Source organism: Aspergillus caelatus, assembly GCF_009193585.1.
Source record: "Aspergillus caelatus strain CBS 763.97 unplaced genomic scaffold BDV27scaffold_207, whole genome shotgun sequence".
In the NCBI taxonomy this organism is placed as follows: Eukaryota; Fungi; Ascomycota; class Eurotiomycetes; order Eurotiales; family Aspergillaceae; genus Aspergillus; species Aspergillus caelatus.
This window is the reverse complement of record NW_022475470.1, coordinates 45,230-65,889: the sequence shown is the minus strand read 5'-3', so window position 1 is coordinate 65,889 and position 20,660 is coordinate 45,230. Positions and strand designations below refer to the sequence as shown.

The following is a 20,660-nucleotide window of genomic DNA, read 5'->3' as shown; positions in this document are numbered from 1 at the left end:
AGAGTCTTTTTGATAGTAGTTAAGCGAGATAAAAGAGATGAGCGGCCTCCGAAACGCGCTCAAAGCTGCTGATAAGAAACGTTAAATTAATGTGACAATAAGGCAATATTAGGCTTTTCTTGGTCTTTGGCAAGTCTGCAGGCTTCAGATATACGCTTTTCAACTTTATTGTCATATTTAGTCATGTTGGTGATAAGTAAAAGCTTTGAATAGCTTCAATTTTATCGTTTGAGTGGGAATTATCGTTTGGGTGAGGCAGACCAACACGCCGAACAGGCGGGTGGGGCTGCTGACCTAAGAGACGGATAGATACAGACGACTCGGATTTGCCACGAAGACTGAAGGACATAAATGGTCTTCGGATTGCTTGCACACCCTTGATACTCTAAAATAAAGCAATCAAGGCTTGCCTGTGAGTTATTCAATGTGCCACCACTTGATTTATACATATTTTGATGTCGGTAATGGCGGGTGTGAAAGCGGGAAGCTATAAGGGGCATGTTCTGCTATTATCTGCCGTTCCCAACGGCTTACGGGGCCACTGAGGATCATCTTAACGGCATGATGCTTGTTGTCTACTAGCTTTGTGGCATGCTAGAGTACCATTTCACAGACACAGGGGTAATCCCTGAAACATCCAGGCCTTTGTAGCTAACCTTGTGGGCATCGTACAATTCGCACTATAAAGTAGGATGCTATGCGGATGACATAGGTTTAGCGGGCTAAAATGAGATCAATCGTGGTGAGGTGCTGCACAGCTTGCTATATTATGGACAAGAATCACTTACAGTATCTTCCCTCTAGCGCTCCAAAAGCTGGGCTCCGGTGATCAACAAGCTTTGGCATTCTGGACTACTAAAATGAACCCATTCTCACGCTTGAAACACAATTATTCTGAGTAGATCGTGCTAGAGAAGTCATCGGGGAAAGTACACTCAGTTATGAGCGCGTCAACGTGGCTGAGACCATTGTCAGTCCGATAGTTTCGACTGACAGGAATATGATATTCTCACGAGATAATAGCTGATCGCGTAAAGCGGGTCAGATGGGGCAACCAACAAGCTGACGTCAGAAAAAAAGGTAGATCGACTCTAGTGCTGTAGTCTGTCTTAGAGGCAGAGGCACAAAAGTAAGTCGATCTTAGTAAAACGGGCGTGATTCTCTAGGCGTCTCGTAATATTCCCAATGTCCTCCGCATTTTGAGCCGTACCTACCTCACTCAGCCTTCTATATCCGGTGACGATCAGTAAGGCTGAGCGCACATGACCTCTACTGACGGGTCAAAATATAAGTGGAAGGCTATTTGGACGATACTGCTGCGCTGGCAGTACCACCTTACCGTCTGTTTTAGATATTTTTACCGAACATTAAAGGATAATTGCTCTAGAATAGACGGTGATTGTTTGACCATGGAACATCTTTTCGAGATGTGCATACTTGGGGAGGAAAAAAAAGCAAAGGAAAAAAAAAAAAAAAAAAAAGAGAGAGAGAGAGAGAGAAAAGAAAAGAGAGAATTGCGCAGATTATCCAATCAGCCTCTTGATCTGCCAAAGTCGGTATGTAGTACTACTTATAGAATGTAAGGTTAATCCCAGGATTGTGGTTAACTTACCGACTGTTGAGTTTGCTTTTCTTCTTTAACCTAAGCCACGGAAGTTACTCGTCTTTGTATACTATTCTCCCCCCGGTTTCATTATCCGTACAATCATTATGGGAAGGGCCGTCCGACCTTCAACAATGACCTCCCCCTTCGTAGTCCGTCTTGTACAAGGCGCGGTCTAGTCCGCAGCATGAAGACCCAATGCGAATAACTTCCCTCAGTCACACAGATCAGATTATGCCAAGCAGCCACTCGTATAGGCCGACCCCAGATTTGCCAACCTCTTAAAGTTCCCCTAATATGGCGATGATTGGGCCAAATGCAAAGTTCACTGCCTTCCTTGTCTGCTTTTCCCGCTCTTTCAACACAAGCCATTCCAGACAGGTTCCTCCAATCAATAAGGGCTGACATTCGGGCACACAGGCTCCCAGGCTCCACGCAAACAAAGCGAAATCCGAGTCAGCCCTCCGATAGCATGAGCCTAGAAAAGACAATCGTCGACAGAGGTCCAACCACCATGACCACTGAATCACTCTGCCCCAGTGAAAGTATTGCCTCATATCAGCGGAAGTATCCCATACTAACTGGGCACCTTCAAATACCCACAAAGCCGCTGCAGCATCTCCAAAAACCTATAGCGGCTCCTGTTTTTTACTTATATCCACTCACTGTATATCTGTCTCCTCATCTTTGAAGCCAGAATTAAACTACCTCCCTCCACGTGGATGACCGGTCTGTGGAGTTTGTTGTAAACCAGATGGGACCTCGGCTATATTTCATGAATTTTTTAATCTCTTAGACTTCACAGTGGCTGCTGGTTCTTTGTTGGCTTCCGGTGCACCTGAGCAACCGCTGCCCTACCCACGGTTATTTTTATCGACTATACCGTTTCCGATTCCAAAATTGTCCGTTCTTTCTGTCGTTGCTGTTCATATTGCAGTCTCTGCGCCTATATCTAACGCTGTTTAGTCCTTCCCTTCCCGGTATCTTCAAGTTGAAGCAATTGTTCCTTTAGTTTTGTTTGACACCCTTCCAATCGCAGGATACGTACATAGTGGTGTCGGTCACATGCACACACAATGTTTGGGAAAGAGGATATGGGGCCTTTTGCAGACCCTCAACACAAAAACGATACCGAGCATGTGGAAAGAAACGAGAACGCCATGCCACGGCGCATCTTAGGGACCGCTGCAGAGCGTGCAAGGCGCAACATCAATGCTAAACTAGCCAATCCACTGGCGGGGTATTCCTATGAGGAACTGCGCAAACAAGGTATCAACTTCGCTGTTACACACCACATAGGGGATGAAGAAGATATTCGTGCTTTTGGAATAGGTGCTGTTCTGGCCCAAGTACCGGAGAAATTCAATCATGTTCCCGACCTGAGGCCCGATGAAATAGAAGTTCTACAGAAGGAGTTCTCCAATCGTTGGTCCCAGCCCTGGACAATGTACCTAGTCATCGCTCTATGCTCCCTGGCTGCGGCCGTACAAGGAATGGGTACGCTAGTAACATACCTACTTTCCATCTATATCTATGTTGAAGTACGGTAAGCTGACATCAAACCGGCATCTTAGATGAGACTGTCGTCAATGGCGCCCAAATCTTTTATAAACATCAATTCGGAATTGGGAACGATGACTCTAGGTCTAATTGGCTGGTCGGTTTGGTTAATTCTGCTCCTTATTTGTGCTGTGCTGTCATTGGTTGCTGGCTGACAGTGCCATTCAATGCTTGGTTTGGCCGCCGGGGGACTATTTTCATCACTTGCTGCTTTTCTGCACTTGCCTGCCTTTGGCAAGGGTTTGTGAACACGTGGTGGCATATGTTTATTGCCAGGTTTGTGTTAGGCTTTGGTATCGGCCCCAAATCTGCGACAGTCCCAATATATGCCGCCGAAACAGCCCCTCCTGTCATTCGCGGTGCTTTGGTAATGCAGTGGCAGATGTGGACTGCGTTCGGCATCATGTTTGGCTATGCTGCGGACCTTGTCTTCTATGAAGTGCGAGATCCAGTAGGGATCACAGGCCTAAACTGGCGCCTCATGGTGGGCTCGGCGATGCTTCCAGCCATCCTGGTTTGTTGTTTTGTTTTTACCTGTCCAGAATCACCTCGTTGGTATATGTCGCGGAAGTGCCACGATAAAGCGTATCGATCAATGTGTAGCCTGCGGTTTCACAAGATCCAAGCTGCCCGTGACCTCTTCTACATGCACACATTGCTGGAGGCCGAGAATGGAATGAAACTCGGCCAGAATAAAGTACTCGAGATGATAACCGTTCCCCGCAATCGGCGTGCCTTGGTTGCATCTGAGTTGGTCATGTTTCTCCAACAGGTGTGTTCCCAATTTCATATGACCTATACTTTTACGGTGGTGAGTATGCTGACTATGATATAGTTCTGTGGTATGTGCCATAAACTTAATGAATCCAACATGGTCAGGTTTTGCTAGGTACTTACTCTTTCTCTATTTAGGGGTCAACGTAATAGCCTACTATTCTTCCGAGATCTTCCTGGAAGCAACAAACCAGCGAAACGCTTTGACGGCATCCTTAGGCTGGGGTCTGATCAACTGGCTCTTTGCCATCCCAGCAGTGTACACCATTGATACTTTTGGCCGTCGCAACTTGCTACTTACCACATTCCCTCTGATGGCACTTTCCATGTTCTTCACCGGCTTCAGTTTCTGGATTCCACAAGAAACTCACAGCTCTGCGCGACTAGCATGTATTGCTCTGGGTTTATATCTCTTTGGCATTGTTTATTCCGTAGGAGAGGGCCCTGTGCCATTCACCTATTCAGCCGAAGCCTACCCGCTCTACATACGTTCGTATGGCATGGCCCTCGCCACTGCGACAACCTGGTTATTCAATTTCACTCTTGCTGTTACATGGCCATCTCTTCGCAGCGCGTTTACCCCGCAAGGAGCATTCAGTTGGTACGCAGGCTGGAACATTGTGGGTTGGTGGCTGATACTCTTGTTGATGCCTGAGACTAAAGGAAAGACACTGGAAGAGCTAGATCAGGTTTTCTCCGTTTCCACAACTTTTCATGCTGCGTACGGACTTCGGCAAATCCTATATTTCTTCCAAAGATATATCTTACGCCAGAACGTGCGGCCGGAGGTCTTGTATGAGCGGGAAGATGCATTTAGCGTTCCACCAGAAGCTGGTTACAACACTCTATGAGCAGATTGAGGGCAGTATGTATATAGTGTACGATTTGTTATGTTCACATGCTTGAGATGCGTTATGACATGTATTGTACCTTCACAATTTCGCTACGAGATAACTATGATACCATCTATACTGGGGCCTTAATTTGCCTACAGTATCTGTCGCGTGACGAGACCAGAGTGGTCCGACGATTAGATTAAGTTGACTAGGTTGTATAGAAGATACGCGCTTTCTTGGACCAAAATAAGTTTCCAAAATTTCATTTCATTTATTTTTTATTTTTATTTTTATTTTTTTTTAAAAAAAAAAAGAAACAAAAATTTGATTCGTTTATATGAGTATAACAATGAACAACATGGGGGTATTGAGGGGAACTTCGTCAGACAGCAGTTGGTACGATTATTGATCCGCATGGATTATACTCGGAACAGGTCTGTGTGAAATCTTGCTTCATCATCCGAAGTATTGTGACAAAAAAAATTTAAAGAAAGAAAAAAACGAAATAAAAACAAAAACTATTCCACTGCGCGATTCAAGCCGTTGGACGAGGGGAAAGAAAAAAAATTTTTTTTCTCCCCTTCCAAATCCGAATATGACGCCAAAGCCACAATAAGCATGAGCTCGAATAGACGCATCAGTCCATCATAATTGATCACGCATTATTGCCGAAATCGCAGTCCATAACGACCAGATATAACTCGGTCAGCAGTTGAAATATCCTCTGGTAGTGTTCAGAGCTAGGGGAAAAAGCTGCGAGAAAGGTGTGATACAAAGGGGAAAGATGGAAAACAAACCGACGATAGCACAAGAATTTATATGCAATTTTTAGCGCCCCTTCGCTAATGGACCAACCAGACGGAGGAGCTATGATAAGTGGTTTGCATAGTTTGCGCAGTTTGTAACGCGGGCCTTCCGCGGGCGCCCAAAAAAAAAGTAAATCCGCAATTTTTCGAAGTAGGCATCAGCACTTGTGATTTTTGTTCTATACCGGCTTTCGCCTGTGCGAGATTCTTTTTGGACTGTTGGGCCTACGAGACCTTCTTTTCTTTCTTTTAATTGCATAGCTTTTAATTCATTTCGCTGTACGTATCCAACGGTAAGATATCCGTCTCGATCATTGTGCTCATCATTGTCTTTTCCGGAAATATGTAAATTTTGTGCCGCATTAATGTGCTAACCATTTTTTTTCGCTGGCGGTTCAGGTCGATTTTTACATACCCTGTTTATATTACTATCCAATAATACATATATCAAAATGGTCGACGCTCCTGAGAGTCCTGTCCCGCAGCAACAAAGTGTGTAGGAGAAAGTACCTTGGGGCTGCTCATTTGGGGCTGGATCCAACAATGAAGACAATGTTCCATGAATCACTAATGAGTCCCTAGCTCCCGTTAAGTCTTTCCAGAATGGAGTCAGAACGACAGGCCGTGCCTTCCATTCCCCCAACTGGCGTGTGAAGGGTGAGGAGAGCCCCAATGCGCAAAGCGCGGGGTCCCCGGGTCCGAAGACCAATACCTCAAGAATCGCATTCAGCAGACCCAGCCCTCATGTCCCTCAAGCTATTTCCGAAGGACGCCGTCTATATGTGGGCAACATGCCCTACACTGCCAAGTCGGAGGATGTGCAAGCGCTGTTCACCGCGGCCGAGTTTCCAATGTATGAGTGAGAATAACTGTATAAAGATGGGTCAAGACTGAGTGCTTCATAGCGAGCGGATCGACATTGCCATTGACCCGTTCACCGGCCGTAACCCTTCATATTGCTTCGTCGACCTTGAATCAAAGGAGTTGGCAGAGAAGGCCATGAACGAATTGGATGGTCGCGACATGCTTGGCCGTCCGGTTAAGATTAAGCCGGGTGTGGTCAAGTCTTCTAGCGAGCGCTCCCAGCAACAGCAACAGCAACAGCAGCGGGCAGACGGATCTCCTCGCTCTGACAGTAAGACATCGCTTTTCACTATGGACCGGTGGCGCCGCAACGATGCTCCTACCTTTCCCAGGACCAACAGTGATTCCAGCCGTCGGCTCTATGTCGGTGGTCTTCCCCGGTTGACCGATCAAGAAGAAATTTCCAGCAATATCACAGAATTCTTCAAGGACTACAAGCTGTATGCTTTTTCTTCCCTGAAAAGCTAGGTCGCCTGATGATACTGACATAATTGACTGCTAGTGAGAACATTAGCAAGCTGTTCACTCCCCACCCCGCGAAGCGCTTCGATCCCGGTGACCACTACTACTTGTTCGTCGACTTCGGCAGCGTTGAAGAGGCACAATCGGCCATGAACGCCTTGAATGGGCAGGAGGGTCCTTGGGGGGCCCCTATCCGAGTGCAGAGGGCTCGCGGAGAGACCAACTCTGAAGATCGGAAGAACAAGTGGTCTTCTGCGCGAGGAGACGAAACCCCAGCTACCGGCGATGTCTCCGTTGCTGTTTAAAATAACCCCGAATAGTCAGTCATGCTTTGTTGGCTAGAATATAATTGCATAAACTTGGCGCTCAGAATTAAAAAAACGGCAAAGGCAAAATTGGAGTTTGGCGCTTTATCACTTTGAGCAGGATGGACTTTTCCAGATTCTTGTCAGAACAGGCCCTCCCGAATTCGTTCTATCTTGGCGTCAAAAAAATCCTTCCTGCAGCGGCACAGAGCATCATTGTCTGCTCAAGAAGACATGCACGCCTCGGCCTTGTATGGAAGGCAAAAAGGACACACTTGACGCCGGTCAACGCTTGGCTATAGTTTTTTCAAATCTATCTCTCCACATGGATGACCAAGGCAAGAGCGGCTAGGGCAGAAAGAAGGAAAAATATGGAAAAGGAAAAGTGGATTTCAATGATGATTGACGACAAAAGGGGTAAAATGGAATAGATCACGTCAATGAAGTTCCAATGTGACTATGATTTCTCTAGTGTCTAGACCTGTTCACTTAGCTTCCCACTAATCAATGTAACCGTCGGGAGTGTGAGGATCTGCTTTTCCCTGAATAGGTGATTCAACCGATGGGCTGATGCGATGGATGGATCTATTATTGACATCCTGAACCTTGACCGGATGATGCTCCAGTCCCACAAGGCAACCCATGACCTCTTGTGATCCAATCGGTGCAATTCCAGTTTTTGTCAGGATATACTTAGTAGTAGTATACCCCTGGATTACATGCAGCCAAATCTGGAGTAGGATTCCGATGATGATCTAGACGGTGTGTTCCAAGATTAGATCGGGAGGGTCCCAGTGGAAGCCTGGAAGGTCTTTCCGGCTTCCAGAACCGGGGGCTGCGACTTTACCCGACGAAAAACGTACCGGAGGGTCACGTGGTGAGTTTTTGGAGGTCCCGGATTTTCGTCATCCCTCATAAAAAGCGTGTAGGTTTTTTGAAATTCTGCTTTAAATTTCTTTTTATTTTTCTTGTAGTATTTCCAACAATTTGGAACCATTTCATCACCGGCAAGTTCAGCTCTCCTATAGCTAGACTAGCAGAAGTTGTGGTGACTTTTGCCCCACGGCATGACGTCTGTGCTGATCCCCTTTACTTTCACTCCTTCACCGCATCAACAGTTGGGCCTCCATGGGATCCAACCAGATCTCTTGATTAATTTACATTGACTACTCTAATCGTCCCTTGCGAAGCACGACAGCCGGATCTGTCCAGTCATTGAACAGTGATAGTGCAGATACTCGAAAGATTAAAAAATTAAGAGCCAGGGAAAAGTCAATCTTGCGGAAAGACTAAAAGTCCCTATTTCTTTGTCCTGAACGCTATTCCACTTCAGCCTAACTTTCCTCTTCTCCGGCCTTCAGTCCCGTCGGACAAACAGTGGCCGAGGCTTGAATTCGTCTTTCTCTTGTCCCCGTGTTGCATATCCTGATTTGAAAAAATCCATCCCGATTTGTTGCCCAGCATGTCTGTGAGAAGAGGTCAGACCAAGAGCTACTTTGCCAGTGTAAGTTGTTCCCCGATGCTTGAACGATACTTGTTGGTCGCATTTCCGCTCTTTCACTATTTTTGAATACATGCCTGTCATTCTTCATTCTATGTTATCAAACAAAAGTTGAATATTCGACTTGGTGCTCGATAAACGTAGTGAATCTCCTTTTCTTTTATATGTTCCTTTCCTTTTCTTTTCACTGTGGCCATGTGCTTGTGTTTTGGCAACAATGTCTTTCAAAATCTAGATGGTGAGCTCATGGCGTCATCGAGTCCATCCGCTGTCGGCTGCCTTTATCACCCTAATTACTGCCCCATTATACTTCTCTCGAGGAAGCTTTGATACATGCAACACACGTACTCACTATCAAACTAGGCAGATGACACTAAAATTTGTGTCGTTATGGTTGGCCTTCCAGCCAGAGGCAAAAGTCTCATAGCTGGAAAGGGTATGTGATTCCCTGGGCGTAACTCTTTTATGTGCTAGGTGCTAATACACAAGCTAGCAATGCGGTATCTTGCCTGGGTTGGCATACCTGCTCGTGTATTTAACGTGGGCACCTATCGCCGAAGTAATACACCGCAACCAAGTGCGACTTTCTTTGACCCTCACAACTCCGAGGGAGAGAAAATGAGAAAGGCCGCTGCAGAAGCTGCCATGTCAGATATGCTTCAATGGTTCAGCTCTGGAAAAGGGGTTGTGGCTATATTAGATGCTACCAATTCGACTAAATCTCGGCGAAGTTGGATTTACGAAAGTTGCCATGCTGCCAACGTTGAAACATTATTCGTTGAGTCAATATGCGATGAAGAAGACCTAATAATGAATAACATCCTCGAAGTCAAGACCACCTCGCCGGACTACAAAGGGCAGGACCCTGAGGCTGCTGCTTTGGATTTCCGCAATCGAATTCGCAATTACGAAAAGGTGTACGAGACTATTGACGATAATGAGAAGCATTACACCTACGTAAAACTCATCAATGTCGGGTCGACAGTGATCATAAACCAGATTAAAGACTATCTATCTAGTCGGTTGGTTTATTATATCCAGAATCTCCACATCAAACCCCGGTCAATCTGGCTCTCTCGTGTAAGTTGACACAGAATGAGTCAAGTATTAAAAGAGACATTTGTCTAACTCACGCTAGCATGGAGAATCAGAATATAATCTTACAGGAAAAATTGGTGGAGATTCCAACATTTCGCCCCGTGGCGAGGCTTATGCTCGGGCACTCCCTGGTCTGCTGAAAAAGTCGGGGGTGCCACCCAACACTAAAATCGTCATTTGGACATCTACTCTCCGACGGACAATCCAGACCGCTCGACACCTCGCCGCGGAAACTGGATACGAGAAGCTGGAATGGAAAGCTCTTGATGAACTTGACTCAGGAGTGTGCGACGGCCTGACGTATGAACAAATCGCTGAAAAGTACCCAGAGGACTTCGCCGCGCGTGACGAGGACAAGTACAACTACCGCTACCGAGGCGGTGAATCGTACCGCGATGTTGTCATTCGTCTTGAACCTATCATCATGGAACTGGAACGCAGTGAGAATGTCATCATTGTCACTCACCAGGCTGTTCTGCGGTGTATATATGCCTATTTCCTAAATACCCCCCAGGAGCAGAGCCCGTGGATGGAGGTTCCCCTACATACTTTGATCAAGCTTACTCCTCGCGCCTACGGCACCGATGAGCAGCGTTTCAAAGCCGACATCCCAGCCGTGTCTACCTGGCGTGCCAAAGGCACATCTGCAAAGCATCAAGATTACCCTACAGAAATCAAAGCATGACATGCTAGTACATAACCGATTAGGTTCTTAGCACACGTTTTGGCTGCCAACCGTGTTCGATTGTTCTGTTTCCGTTCGGGCTGTGCCTTCGATCTTGTCCACCGCTCCTCAAGACATCTGGAGTACCAAAATGCCCTGCATACATTATTTTCTCAACTTATTATATACCTTTTCTTCTATATAATCCCATGCTTTTAACAGGTCTCGGTCGGCTCCCAGTCACACATATAAAGCGGCTGGCATTATTTATTTGATTCCAATGTCTTCGCATTCACATTAACACAGCCTCAAGATCCATTCTCTCTGGGGGCAAGACCGTATGGTTATGGAGTGAGGCTGCATGCAAGAACAGCTGGCAGGTGGAGACTAGGACCCATTGCACTTCAGCATTTGAGCGTCTTATCCGGTGAATAAAAAAAATATAGAATTCTCTGTCCATATCCATTCTTGTTATTCGTCTTTGTTATGTTTCCCTTGATCGAGAAGACCATTAAATGCCTAATAGATGGTAAGAGCAATAATAAATATGAAAATCCTCCAGGACACGGAGTACATTGCAAAGCAAAGCTGGAGCACCCGAGGTGGACTACTAGTAGAGTCCATGCGACATGCGCTGCAACATCATTGGCTGGGACGAAAGGCGGCGAGACCATTTAGTTGTGTCACATGAGGCGGAAAGCGGCCGTCAGGATGAGGTCCCATATACTAGTAGTGTCACACGCTTGGCGACAACGGGAAGTAGTGCTTGCCGATACCAGAGAAAAGCTGCAACAGGGGAGCAATCGCAGCATGCGTCTCCGCTTCATTAACTTCCCATGATTAAGCCTGGCTGGACATGACTCTATCCCGCTCCTCAAGTGAAGAGGCGCGACCACGGAAGCTCGCTGCCAAGCCATGTTATCCGCGTTCACAGCTCGGCCTCTCGTCGAGCTCAAGCCCCGAGACAAGTCTAGGATTGAGTCGGTGCTCGCCTACGGCGACCGACTCCTTGTCGGACTAAACAATGGGAGCTTACGGATATACAGAGTAAACGAAGTTGTCCCAGACGAACAAAACCACGATGACAGCAACAACCATAGCCATGACGAACAGGGCGGTGGAGGTACACTCAAGAACGGGGACAGTGGCCGGCCTGGGACGACGGAGTCCGTCACCAAGCCAAAACAGACTGATTTACTTAGGGAATTGGAGAAGTTCTCGAGATACAAGATTGAGCAGCTGGCTCTGATCAAGGAGGCTAAGCTTCTCATCTCGCTCTCGGGCGGATACGTTTCGATTCATGACCTACAGACCTACGAATTCCAAGAACAGCTTACCAAAACAAAAGGAGCAACCACGTTTACCGTGACTTCAAATATTGTGAATGATCCCGAAACCGGAGTTCCGTCCATTGTATCTCGTCTTGCGGTTGCGGTGAAGAGAAAAATATTGCTATGGTCATGGCGCGATATGGAGTTAGACAGCGATGCCGCTGAGATGACACTGGTCAGTGGGATCAAAACACTCACATGGGTTTCCGGGACAAAACTTGTGGCTGGACTCGGCTCGAATTTTGTAATGGTGGATATCGAGAGTTCGATGGTGACCGAATTGGCCGGACCGGGAAGCATTGGAGGTCTCGGGGGTCAGGAGACGAGTCGTCTAGCCGGCGTCGGGGTTGCTAGCATGAGTTATATCGGAATTGGCGGCGCAGCTCCGAAGCCACTGGCGACACGGCTTAGCGAAGGGCAGATATTGTTAGCGAAGGACATCAACACCCATTTCATCGATATCAACGGCAACTCCCGGGGACGCAGACAGATCCCATGGAGTCATGCTCCGGCAAATATCGGGTACTCTTACCCTTTCCTCCTCGCGCTTCATGACCCTTCAAAGGGTGTAATGGAAGTTAGGAACCCGGAAACACAGTCATTGTTGCAGTCGGTGGCTCTGCCATCTGCGAACATCTTACATTTTCCCCAATCAAATATTAGTTTGGCACATGCAGGCAAGGGTTTTCTAGTTGGCAGTGACCGCACCATATGGAGGATGGAGGCCCTGAGCTACGATACGCAAATAGATACCCTTGTGGAAAAGGGGTATTTGGACGAAGCGATCAGTCTTACTAGCATGTTAGAAGATGCATTGCTCAGTGACAAGAAAGGTCGACTACGGACAATCAAAATGGAAAAGGCCCAGGGGCTTTTTACCTTGCGCAAATACCGCGACTCAATGGATTTGTTCACCGAGATCTCGGCTCCCCCAGAGACTGTTATCCGAATGTACCCTAAAGTCATTGCTGGTGATCTGTCGTCAATTGACGAAGAGGAGGAGTCTGAGGAGAGCACCACAGATGATCCGTCAAAGTTAAATGATGGTCAAGTTCAGCTGGACGGTGCTAATACAGAGAATGGTCCTGCTCCAAAGACACTCAACCATGCGCCCTCGGTGAGGTCTCTCCTTCGAACTCGTACAGATGATTGGAGCGATGCTGGCAGTATCCGCGGCAAAACTACAGAAGAAGCTCGAAACGAGAAACCTCTGCACGGAAAAGACCTCTTAACTGCTGTTCGCGAATTACAGAAGTATCTGGCCGATGTACGGAGGAGGTTCCAGCGGTTCTTGAACCCTGACGGATCACTCAAGATGATCGACTCGCCCTCTGACGCAGCAAGCGAGGAGTTCACTGATTCGGTGATGAAATTACTCGATGTAACCGAGGACATCCGTGACCACGAATTCGCTGAAAAGCTGCGGGAGGAAGCCAGGCTCGTCGATACAACCTTCTTCCGGGTTTGCATGTACGCAACTCCTGCTCTCGCTGGCTCACTCTTCCGTATAGCCAACTTCTGCGACCCGGAGGTTGTCATGGAAAAACTGGAAGAAACTGGCCGTTACAATGACTTGATTGATTTTCTATACGGAAAGAAGATGCATCGTCAAGCCCTAGAGCTCCTACAAAGATTCGGTCAAGCTGAGTCTGAGACTGAAACGGCGCCGCAGCTTCATGGTCCCAAGCGAACAGTTGCCTACCTGCAAAATTTGGCACCAGATCGAATTGATCTCATCCTTGAATTCGCTGAATGGCCCGTGCGGGAAGACCCCAATCTTGGTATGGAGGTTTTCCTAGCAGACACTGAAAATGCAGAGACACTACCCCGGCACCGAGTCCTCGAGTTCTTGCAGGGCATTGACCCGAATTTGGCTGTTCGATATCTCGAACATGTGATTGGAGAGTTGAACGACATGACTCCGGATTTACACCAAAAGCTCCTCACTTTCTACATGAATCGGTTAAAGAAAAACGGATACGACAACTGGGCATTCCCTCACGATGAGGAACGCATTGTATGGAGAAATAAATTTTTGGAAATGTTGAGGTCAAGCTCTCAGTATTCGCCAGCTAAGATACTTGACAGCCTTGATCGCGATGGTACCGACTACCCATTCTACAGCTTTGATTATCCGCCCAACTAACCATGTAATAGACCCTGAATTCTTCGAAGCAAGAGCCATTGTCTTCAGTAAAATGGGCCAGCACAGGCAGGCCCTGGAAATCTATGTATTCAAATTGGAGGATTATGCGAAGGCAGAAGAGTATGTTCAGTGAACCACACGCTTTATTTACGTTCTTGGATGGGCTGCTCTAATGTACTTTCTGCAGGTACTGTAACCATTTCCATAAGGCAGAGGATATAACTGCCGAAGCCGCAGCTTTATCGGTGCTTGACTCCGATGACAAACCATCTATACATCTGACGCTACTGTCGCTGTATCTCACCCCGCCTCATGGGTATGAGCGCCGGTATGGGCCTGCGCTGGAGATACTGGCAAAGCATGGATCTCGTCTTCCACCTAGTTCAGCGTTAGAGCTGATCCCCGAGTCACTGCCTGTTAAAGAACTTGACTTTTATTTCAAGGGCCGAATGCGGGCAGCCACCTCAGCGTTAAACGAAAGTCGGATTGTGTCCAGCTTGCAGAAAGCTCAGAACTTCAAGACAGAAGCGCAGCTCATGGTCGGCGATGGGACCGATGGAAAATCATGCAGAATGAGACATGTCACCATCACCGAGGAAAGGGTATGTGGCATCTGTCACAAGCGTATCGGTGGCAGTGTGATTAATGTGTTCCCAGAGTATGTTTTCCATGCAGTATTTGTATCTTCGTTCTCCCACTGACTTGCCCATAGTAATACTGTTGTCCACCTTGGCTGCGCCAATCGTGCATCCGCTGCTTCATGAAGTTTCTTGCAAATAGAATCAGGTTGGCCTCTGTGGTAATCATGCGTTGAACATTTGACTTCCACATTCAGTTGCTGCTGTCTTTTTATTTTCTTCTTCTTTTTTTCCCCCCTTCTCCTCCTGGTCCTTTGTCTCTTCCCATCATAGTCTCTGCGCATTTCATTATCAATGCATATTATCGCAATGGAGTGGCGGATGATTTCTGCTCTTTGATACCCAGGATAGCGATGTTATCCAAGGATCCGTTACATATCTTTACTTGGCACTTTCGAGTCCCTATCACTTCTTGTAATATAGCCCGTCTCCTTGGCATGATTCCAACGAAAGTATCGAATGGAAGTCATCATGACTTCGGTCATAGACTAGTTAAATTTTCATGCATCCTCCTCGACAACCTCCTCTCCGTAGTTCTCCTCCTCTTTGCGTTCTTGCTCTGAGATCTGACGTCCCTGGGCTTCGGCGAGCTTTTTATCCTCCTCCATTCGTTCAGTCAGGAACACGTTGATATCATTCTGCAGATTCGGCACTAATTTTCTAAGTTCGGACAAATAAGCCACCTTGATCGGTACATTTTCTGGGGATGAATCGGTGGAGGGCAACGGCGAGGCGATGGAGTACTCAAAAGTCTGCGTCGACTGAGGGGCAGAGTAGACCGCACGCAGGGGATTGGATTGGGTGGAGGAAGTGCCAGCCGCCATAATGTCGGTATTGCCGAATGTCTCGTTAGTGGAGGAAATCTTTAGTCGTTTTGAATCGTGCTGATCGTCTGAGTTGATTGTGGCGGACATGGAGGGGAATATGTTGGTTGAGGGTTAGTTTGATTCATGAAGCAATAGTCGGCGGGGCGCCTGAATTATGGGAAGGCGGTGTTGGTTTCATTTCAGATTGTGCGCGGCGGAGTCAAGCAAAGATCGACGACAAATGGACACTTATGTACGGTTATAGTTCTCCGTCATCTCTCACGGCTGCTGATCCTTCTCTAGGCGGCTGAATTAATCTACGTATTAGATTCAACGCCAGGATCTGGGTAAACAAATCACAACAACCACAACCCATGACAACGGAACATGGGGAATGTGGCTATGGTGTCCCAATAACTCCGTGTGACTCGCTCTCATTTGTTGTCCCTCGTTACGTATAAATTACACACTGCCTGAACGACCAACAGCGAAACAATGTTGCGCTCGCCGATTTCACCTGAGCGCTCCTCCGCCCGACCGCCAAATCCCACTCGACCATCCTTCGATAGTGAATTGGAACGTCCAGGCTCCTCTGGAAGTGACGCCTCTTCAGTGACCTCCAATGTGACAACCATCTCCGCCGTCCAAAACCCATTTTATCAACCTCCCAGTGGGACGTCGTCCCCCCGGCCGCCGCGGACCTCATCGATTACCACCGCCACCGTGAGTAGCCAGAACGGTCCTTCGCCTACACACACTCGGCCTCCCGCTTCCTTCATGCCACAGAATGAGATATCGAGTAGGAAACCGACAGGTCGGGCGCATCCGCCCGATCTGATGATGAAACATCGGTCTCGACATCACTCACAGGGGTTTTTTGAACCCTCCCTTCCTACGGCGTCCGCATCGGACTCAACCATTTCGGCCTCGAGAATCGCAGCCCAGACTGCGATGCAACAACAGCAGCAGCAACAGGGTAGTACCACGCAACAACTGCCCAAACGGCCTCAGACCATTGTTTATACCGCGGACGATGGGTCGAGAACCAGGGGAGGTAGTATTTCCCCTCCGCCGCTACTGCCGGCTCCTTCTCTACCACCTCCTGGGTCCAGTGGATCATCAGGACAAACATATCAGAATGGCCATTCCGGTGTGGCGACCACGGCGGCCAATGTGGCGTTTCCACGACATACCGGGCTGCAGCCTCCCGGGCTGGAAGCGCCGCCGGAAAAGGAGCACAAGCAGAAAGGAGAGAAATCGAAGATGAAACTGTTTTCGAAGCCGAAGCATATTGGGATCAGCCGGGATAAAGACGGAATACCAAAAGATAGGGGGCTCCCATCGCCCAGCAAAATGGGCTTCTCCGGTGCTGGATTGTCTCGCATTGTCAGTGCATCTACAACAAGCTTAGCTGACACCTTCCCATCCAACAATTCCTCGTTGTACAACCTATCCAATGCTTCTGCGAGTACGGTGGTACCCGCCGATAAGCCTCCGTCCAGTGAGAAAGAGAAAGATAAGGAAAAGGCCCATAAGCATCATTTCTTGTCGCGGCAAAAGTTGAAATTGAAGGACCGGGATGATCATTACAATCTACCGCTATCCTCTGCTTCCAGTAACTCCAAACCGTCCGACCCGAACGCTCCCCAATCACTTTACTCGTTTACACCTGCTTCTCCGGGTCCAGCGTCGACTACGTTTGGCAAATCGGTGAGTGGGTTGGATATCCTTCACGGTGGTCGAGCATTACGGGAAAAGAAAAAGGAAGAAAAGGAGAAGGAGAAGGCGATGGCGGAGTCGGAACAGCATGAATGGATGGCTGGCCCAACAGGCGCTGGTGCATCGACTGTATTTGCGGGGCCATCATCAATTGGGTCGGCCGGAGGTCTCACGGAGGCTGCTCTTCGAGAGACCTTACAGGGCTTTGGCCTGAATAACATGTCGCCGGAGGACGCGTGGGATTTCCTGAAGGCTAAGCTGTTGGTGATTTTCGATGGGGAAGACGTCCGGATATCTATTGAAGATCTCAACAAGCTAGTGTTGATTCACATCCAGCGCTGTGTGCAAAAGCGCACACCATCCGCCATTGTAGATGATCTACGGGAGCTACTTGAGACCGGATTTGCATCCTTGAATCATACATTAAACGGCGTACCCGATGAGAAGCTGGTCCCTCATCTGGTGCAGATATGGATGCTTGTCTTTGGCACAATTCTTCCGTTCATACAGGCTGTCTTCTTACCTTTGGACCTTGAGTTCAGAGGTTGCGGGACTGTGATGAACCTTCGAGAGGCCCGCGAGTTTTGGGCTGCCGCCTTGAATGGGGACTATCCTGGGTGTGAGCTTGAAGTCCGCAACCTTGTGTTGATAGCTTTCCGCGATAAGGTCATTCTTTATCGCTACGACGGCCTTAAGGCTACATTTTCCCGTTTAAGTCTTGAAAGCATCAACTTGGGCAATTCTGCCCTCAGTGTAACGACAAAGAGCAGCAGTAGCAGTGGCCGGCCTGCAACGGCTGCCTCGCTGGATGCCGGTTTTGGCAGCTACAATTCTCAGTCTTCCACCCTCCTCAATGCTGCAGCCAGTTACTCTTCAGATTCTATGAGCTGCAACCGCAGCCGCGCTGCTTCCAATACGTCCTCCAACCCTGACCAGCTCATTTTCCAATCTTTTTCGTCCCCGACACAACGGCCGACCATCATCCATCGGTCGTCTCATACTCCCGATACGTCTCATCTCATCACGGAGACTGTTGGTCGGATGCTTCAATGCGTTAGTGTTTTAGCCAGTGTGCAGACGGGCGGCAAACCGCAAGAGAAAATCGAGCTCCTGAGCAAAGCGCTTAAGCACAACTGGCTCGGCCGTGGCCGCACCGGACGAGACCGACGAGGATTTGTTGGAGCCAAGATTCGGCCGGCGATGGTTACGCGGACCGAGAGCGATGATTCCATGATAGATAGGAACGGCGATTCAGATATTATGCGAGATGGGCATCGGGAAATGAGTGTTCTGTGAAACGGTCTACTTTGTGCATTTATCAGCTTATCTTGATTTTTTCTGGCGCACATAGATACCTTCGGCGTGATTGTCAAAGTGGGATGTTCTATGATATCCTTGGGAGTCTGTTGGATATTGGTTTTCCTTTCATTTTTCCTCTCTTCATTTTCACCATATGGCTACGGGGTCTGTTCCGAATCAATTCGCATATGCATCAAGCAGCAACATTTCCAGTAGCATTTCCAGTAGCATTTCCAGTAGCATTGCCATTCTACGACTCAGTAGAGTATCCGAACGTCATATTGTCTGGTAACCCGCGATTATTCTACGAGGAGCTTACACGGCCGTCCAGCTATATCCTCTTCATTTGCATCTAGCCCAGTTCTCTACGTGCCAATCCTTTTCCTACCCTACGGATACCATTACTCAACGATCTAACTTCTCTGCTTTAGTTTCAAAGAAAGAGTGCTGTAGAACAATTCATTTTGTCCTTACCTGCATGATAATCGAAGCTTCAGGCCGTCTAATCCTCTACAACCCTTCACCAACACTGGCAGTGTAATCGGCAAGTCTCAACACATTCACTGGTCAGAGAATCTCAGTAACCCAGCAACACTTGTTTCCTTAGCGAATCGACTAGGACTTCTTTTATTTCACCGTGCTCCTCTAATCACTACTCCCTTCATCTCATCAGACTACCTTGATATCCTAAACACTTCAACATCCATAGTCTGTACAGCTGCAGTGTTACTACACTGCTCTCTCTTACCATTCACGACCGAAAGCTCGATATCTCGAATCCCAGCTCACCTCTCAAAATCATCCACCTCTCACAAGATCCACGTACCTATCTACCAAAGAACCAACCAGCCAGCCAGCCAACAATGGACCAAGCACCTCCAACTCCACCCACACCCGCCTCACAGGAGAGCACCATGCCCGAATTCACCCCCATCAACGGCAATACTACTAAAACTTCGGTCCCCTCCCCCTCAGTAAGCCCTTTCCCCAGGCCACCAAGCCGCTAACCAACGAACTAAACAAAATCTGCAGGCCGCAGCAACAAGTACCTCCACCAAGCGCGGCAAGAAATTCGCCGCTGCCAACGGTGAGAAAGCCTCACCTCCCAAGAAGGCCAAGGCAGCAGCGGGATCCAGCCCCTCAAAGAAAACTATCGGACCCATCCCGACCTCTTTCGAGGCGGCCGGATTATCTGATCGAATGATTATCCAGATGCGGGATGAAGAGGGCAAAAACTGGGGTGAGATTAACGAGTCTTGGATGAAGATGACTGGTATCAAGGTGGGGACTAGTACGCTTCGAATGAGGTATACGACTATGAAGGCGAATTTTGTGGAGTTTACTGGGGAAGATGTATGTTCTTCTTCTTTTTTTCGTTACTTTTCCTGGACTTGGTGATGATATATGCTGACGGTAATTGTGCGTAGGAAGCGAGACTTCTTCGTTTAAAGAAGGAGATTGAGGAGAAGTTTGAGCAGGAGAAGTGGTCTAGACTTATGGAGGCTATTGAGGCAGATGGTGGGAAGAAGTACCCTGTTGCTGCTTTGCAGAAGAAGTTCAAGGATTTGGCTAAGAGCAATAACCATCTTGATGCTGTCAAAGAGGAGGAATGAGAGGCTCTGAGGTTTGTTGGGTTTCCATGGGAGGTGGGGAGCAAGTCTGAGGTAGGAAATGGCATGGCAAGTAGGTACTTGGGCTAGATACAATTGAAGATGACACAGCTGGGTAGCTATGGCGAATTTTCAGTAGAATCCTGTAAGCATAACCCTTTTCCATGAAGTCAAGTCTAACACATACCCTGGCTGGTTTAAAAGTCGACCGATAAGCCACGATAGGGCAAAAAATATCCGGTTTAGTTCTTCAGCTGACGAGAGTTCCGTCCAGGCGGGGACATCTGGCACGAGGTTATTCAATCGGAATAAATCCTGTTCGGATTGCACCCTCATCCTTGTCTATACTGGGTTGAGCTCAAGTATTCGGGATTGGGATTCTAGTGGATTTGCATTACGTGTTTTAGTGATCGAAATAGAGGTAAGGTAACTTAACTAAATGCACCTCAAATGCGATCTGTTACTGTCATTCGAATAGTCGTTTGTTTTTCCCTTCCTCCTTTTCTTCTTTTATTTAACCCTCGTTGCATATAGTCTACTATGAGAGAGAGAGCTAGGTATTAACTACTATATTTAGAATACTTCTCAGTACGCTATCCCTTACCCCGACCTGCATCCCCCTATAGAATCACCGATAG

General features: G+C 47.8%; 7 protein-coding genes across 7 annotated transcripts; 6 read left to right on the top strand and 1 right to left on the bottom strand.

The window, feature by feature from the left end:
• Positions 1–2,679: 2,679 nt before the first annotated feature.
• BDV27DRAFT_161564 (uncharacterized protein) lies at positions 2,680–4,788 on the top strand (the record flags this gene model as incomplete). Its single annotated transcript, XM_032073239.1, has 4 exons — positions 2,680–3,100; positions 3,178–3,935; positions 3,999–4,005; positions 4,076–4,788. 4 exons carry the CDS (start codon positions 2,680–2,682, stop codon positions 4,786–4,788), a joined length of 1,899 nt encoding a protein of 632 aa, XP_031923647.1.
• Positions 4,789–5,755: 967 nt separating this feature from the next.
• On the top strand, positions 5,756–7,753 carry BDV27DRAFT_134334 (RNA-binding protein). The gene is made up of 5 exons (XM_032068286.1): positions 5,756–5,872; positions 5,979–6,071; positions 6,162–6,432; positions 6,485–6,883; positions 6,946–7,753. The coding sequence occupies exons 2-5, from the start codon at positions 6,032–6,034 to the stop codon at positions 7,208–7,210; spliced, it is 975 nt and encodes a 324-aa protein (XP_031923646.1). The 5' UTR covers positions 5,756–5,872; positions 5,979–6,031; the 3' UTR covers positions 7,211–7,753.
• A 443-nt stretch (positions 7,754–8,196) lies between these two features.
• Positions 8,197–11,060, top strand: BDV27DRAFT_134330 (bifunctional nucleoside/nucleotide kinase/histidine phosphatase family protein). Its single transcript, XM_032068285.1, has 4 exons — positions 8,197–8,714; positions 9,075–9,147; positions 9,205–9,791; positions 9,850–11,060. Exons 1-4 carry the CDS (start codon positions 8,673–8,675, stop codon positions 10,492–10,494), a joined length of 1,347 nt encoding a protein of 448 aa, XP_031923645.1. The 5' UTR covers positions 8,197–8,672; the 3' UTR covers positions 10,495–11,060.
• A 174-nt stretch (positions 11,061–11,234) lies between these two features.
• BDV27DRAFT_39175 (putative vacuolar morphogenesis protein AvaB) lies at positions 11,235–14,901 on the top strand. Its single transcript, XM_032076511.1, has 4 exons — positions 11,235–13,906; positions 13,962–14,070; positions 14,138–14,608; positions 14,663–14,901. The coding sequence occupies exons 1-4, from the start codon at positions 11,389–11,391 to the stop codon at positions 14,712–14,714; spliced, it is 3,150 nt and encodes a 1,049-aa protein (XP_031923644.1). The 5' UTR covers positions 11,235–11,388; the 3' UTR covers positions 14,715–14,901.
• Positions 14,902–15,088: 187 nt separating this feature from the next.
• BDV27DRAFT_148593 (uncharacterized protein) lies at positions 15,089–15,502 on the bottom strand (the record flags this gene model as incomplete). Its single annotated transcript, XM_032070938.1, has 1 exon — positions 15,089–15,502. One exon carries the CDS (start codon positions 15,500–15,502, stop codon positions 15,089–15,091), a length of 414 nt encoding a protein of 137 aa, XP_031923643.1.
• Positions 15,503–15,653: 151 nt separating this feature from the next.
• BDV27DRAFT_134324 (uncharacterized protein) lies at positions 15,654–18,612 on the top strand. The gene has a single exon (XM_032068284.1). The coding sequence runs from the start codon at positions 16,346–16,348 to the stop codon at positions 18,407–18,409; it is 2,064 nt and encodes a 687-aa protein (XP_031923642.1). The 5' UTR covers positions 15,654–16,345; the 3' UTR covers positions 18,410–18,612.
• Positions 18,613–18,912: 300 nt separating this feature from the next.
• On the top strand, positions 18,913–20,168 carry BDV27DRAFT_134323 (uncharacterized protein). The gene is made up of 2 exons (XM_032068283.1): positions 18,913–19,386; positions 19,445–20,168. Exons 1-2 carry the CDS (start codon positions 19,276–19,278, stop codon positions 19,808–19,810), a joined length of 477 nt encoding a protein of 158 aa, XP_031923641.1. The 5' UTR covers positions 18,913–19,275; the 3' UTR covers positions 19,811–20,168.
• The last annotated feature ends 492 nt before the right edge of the window (positions 20,169–20,660 follow it).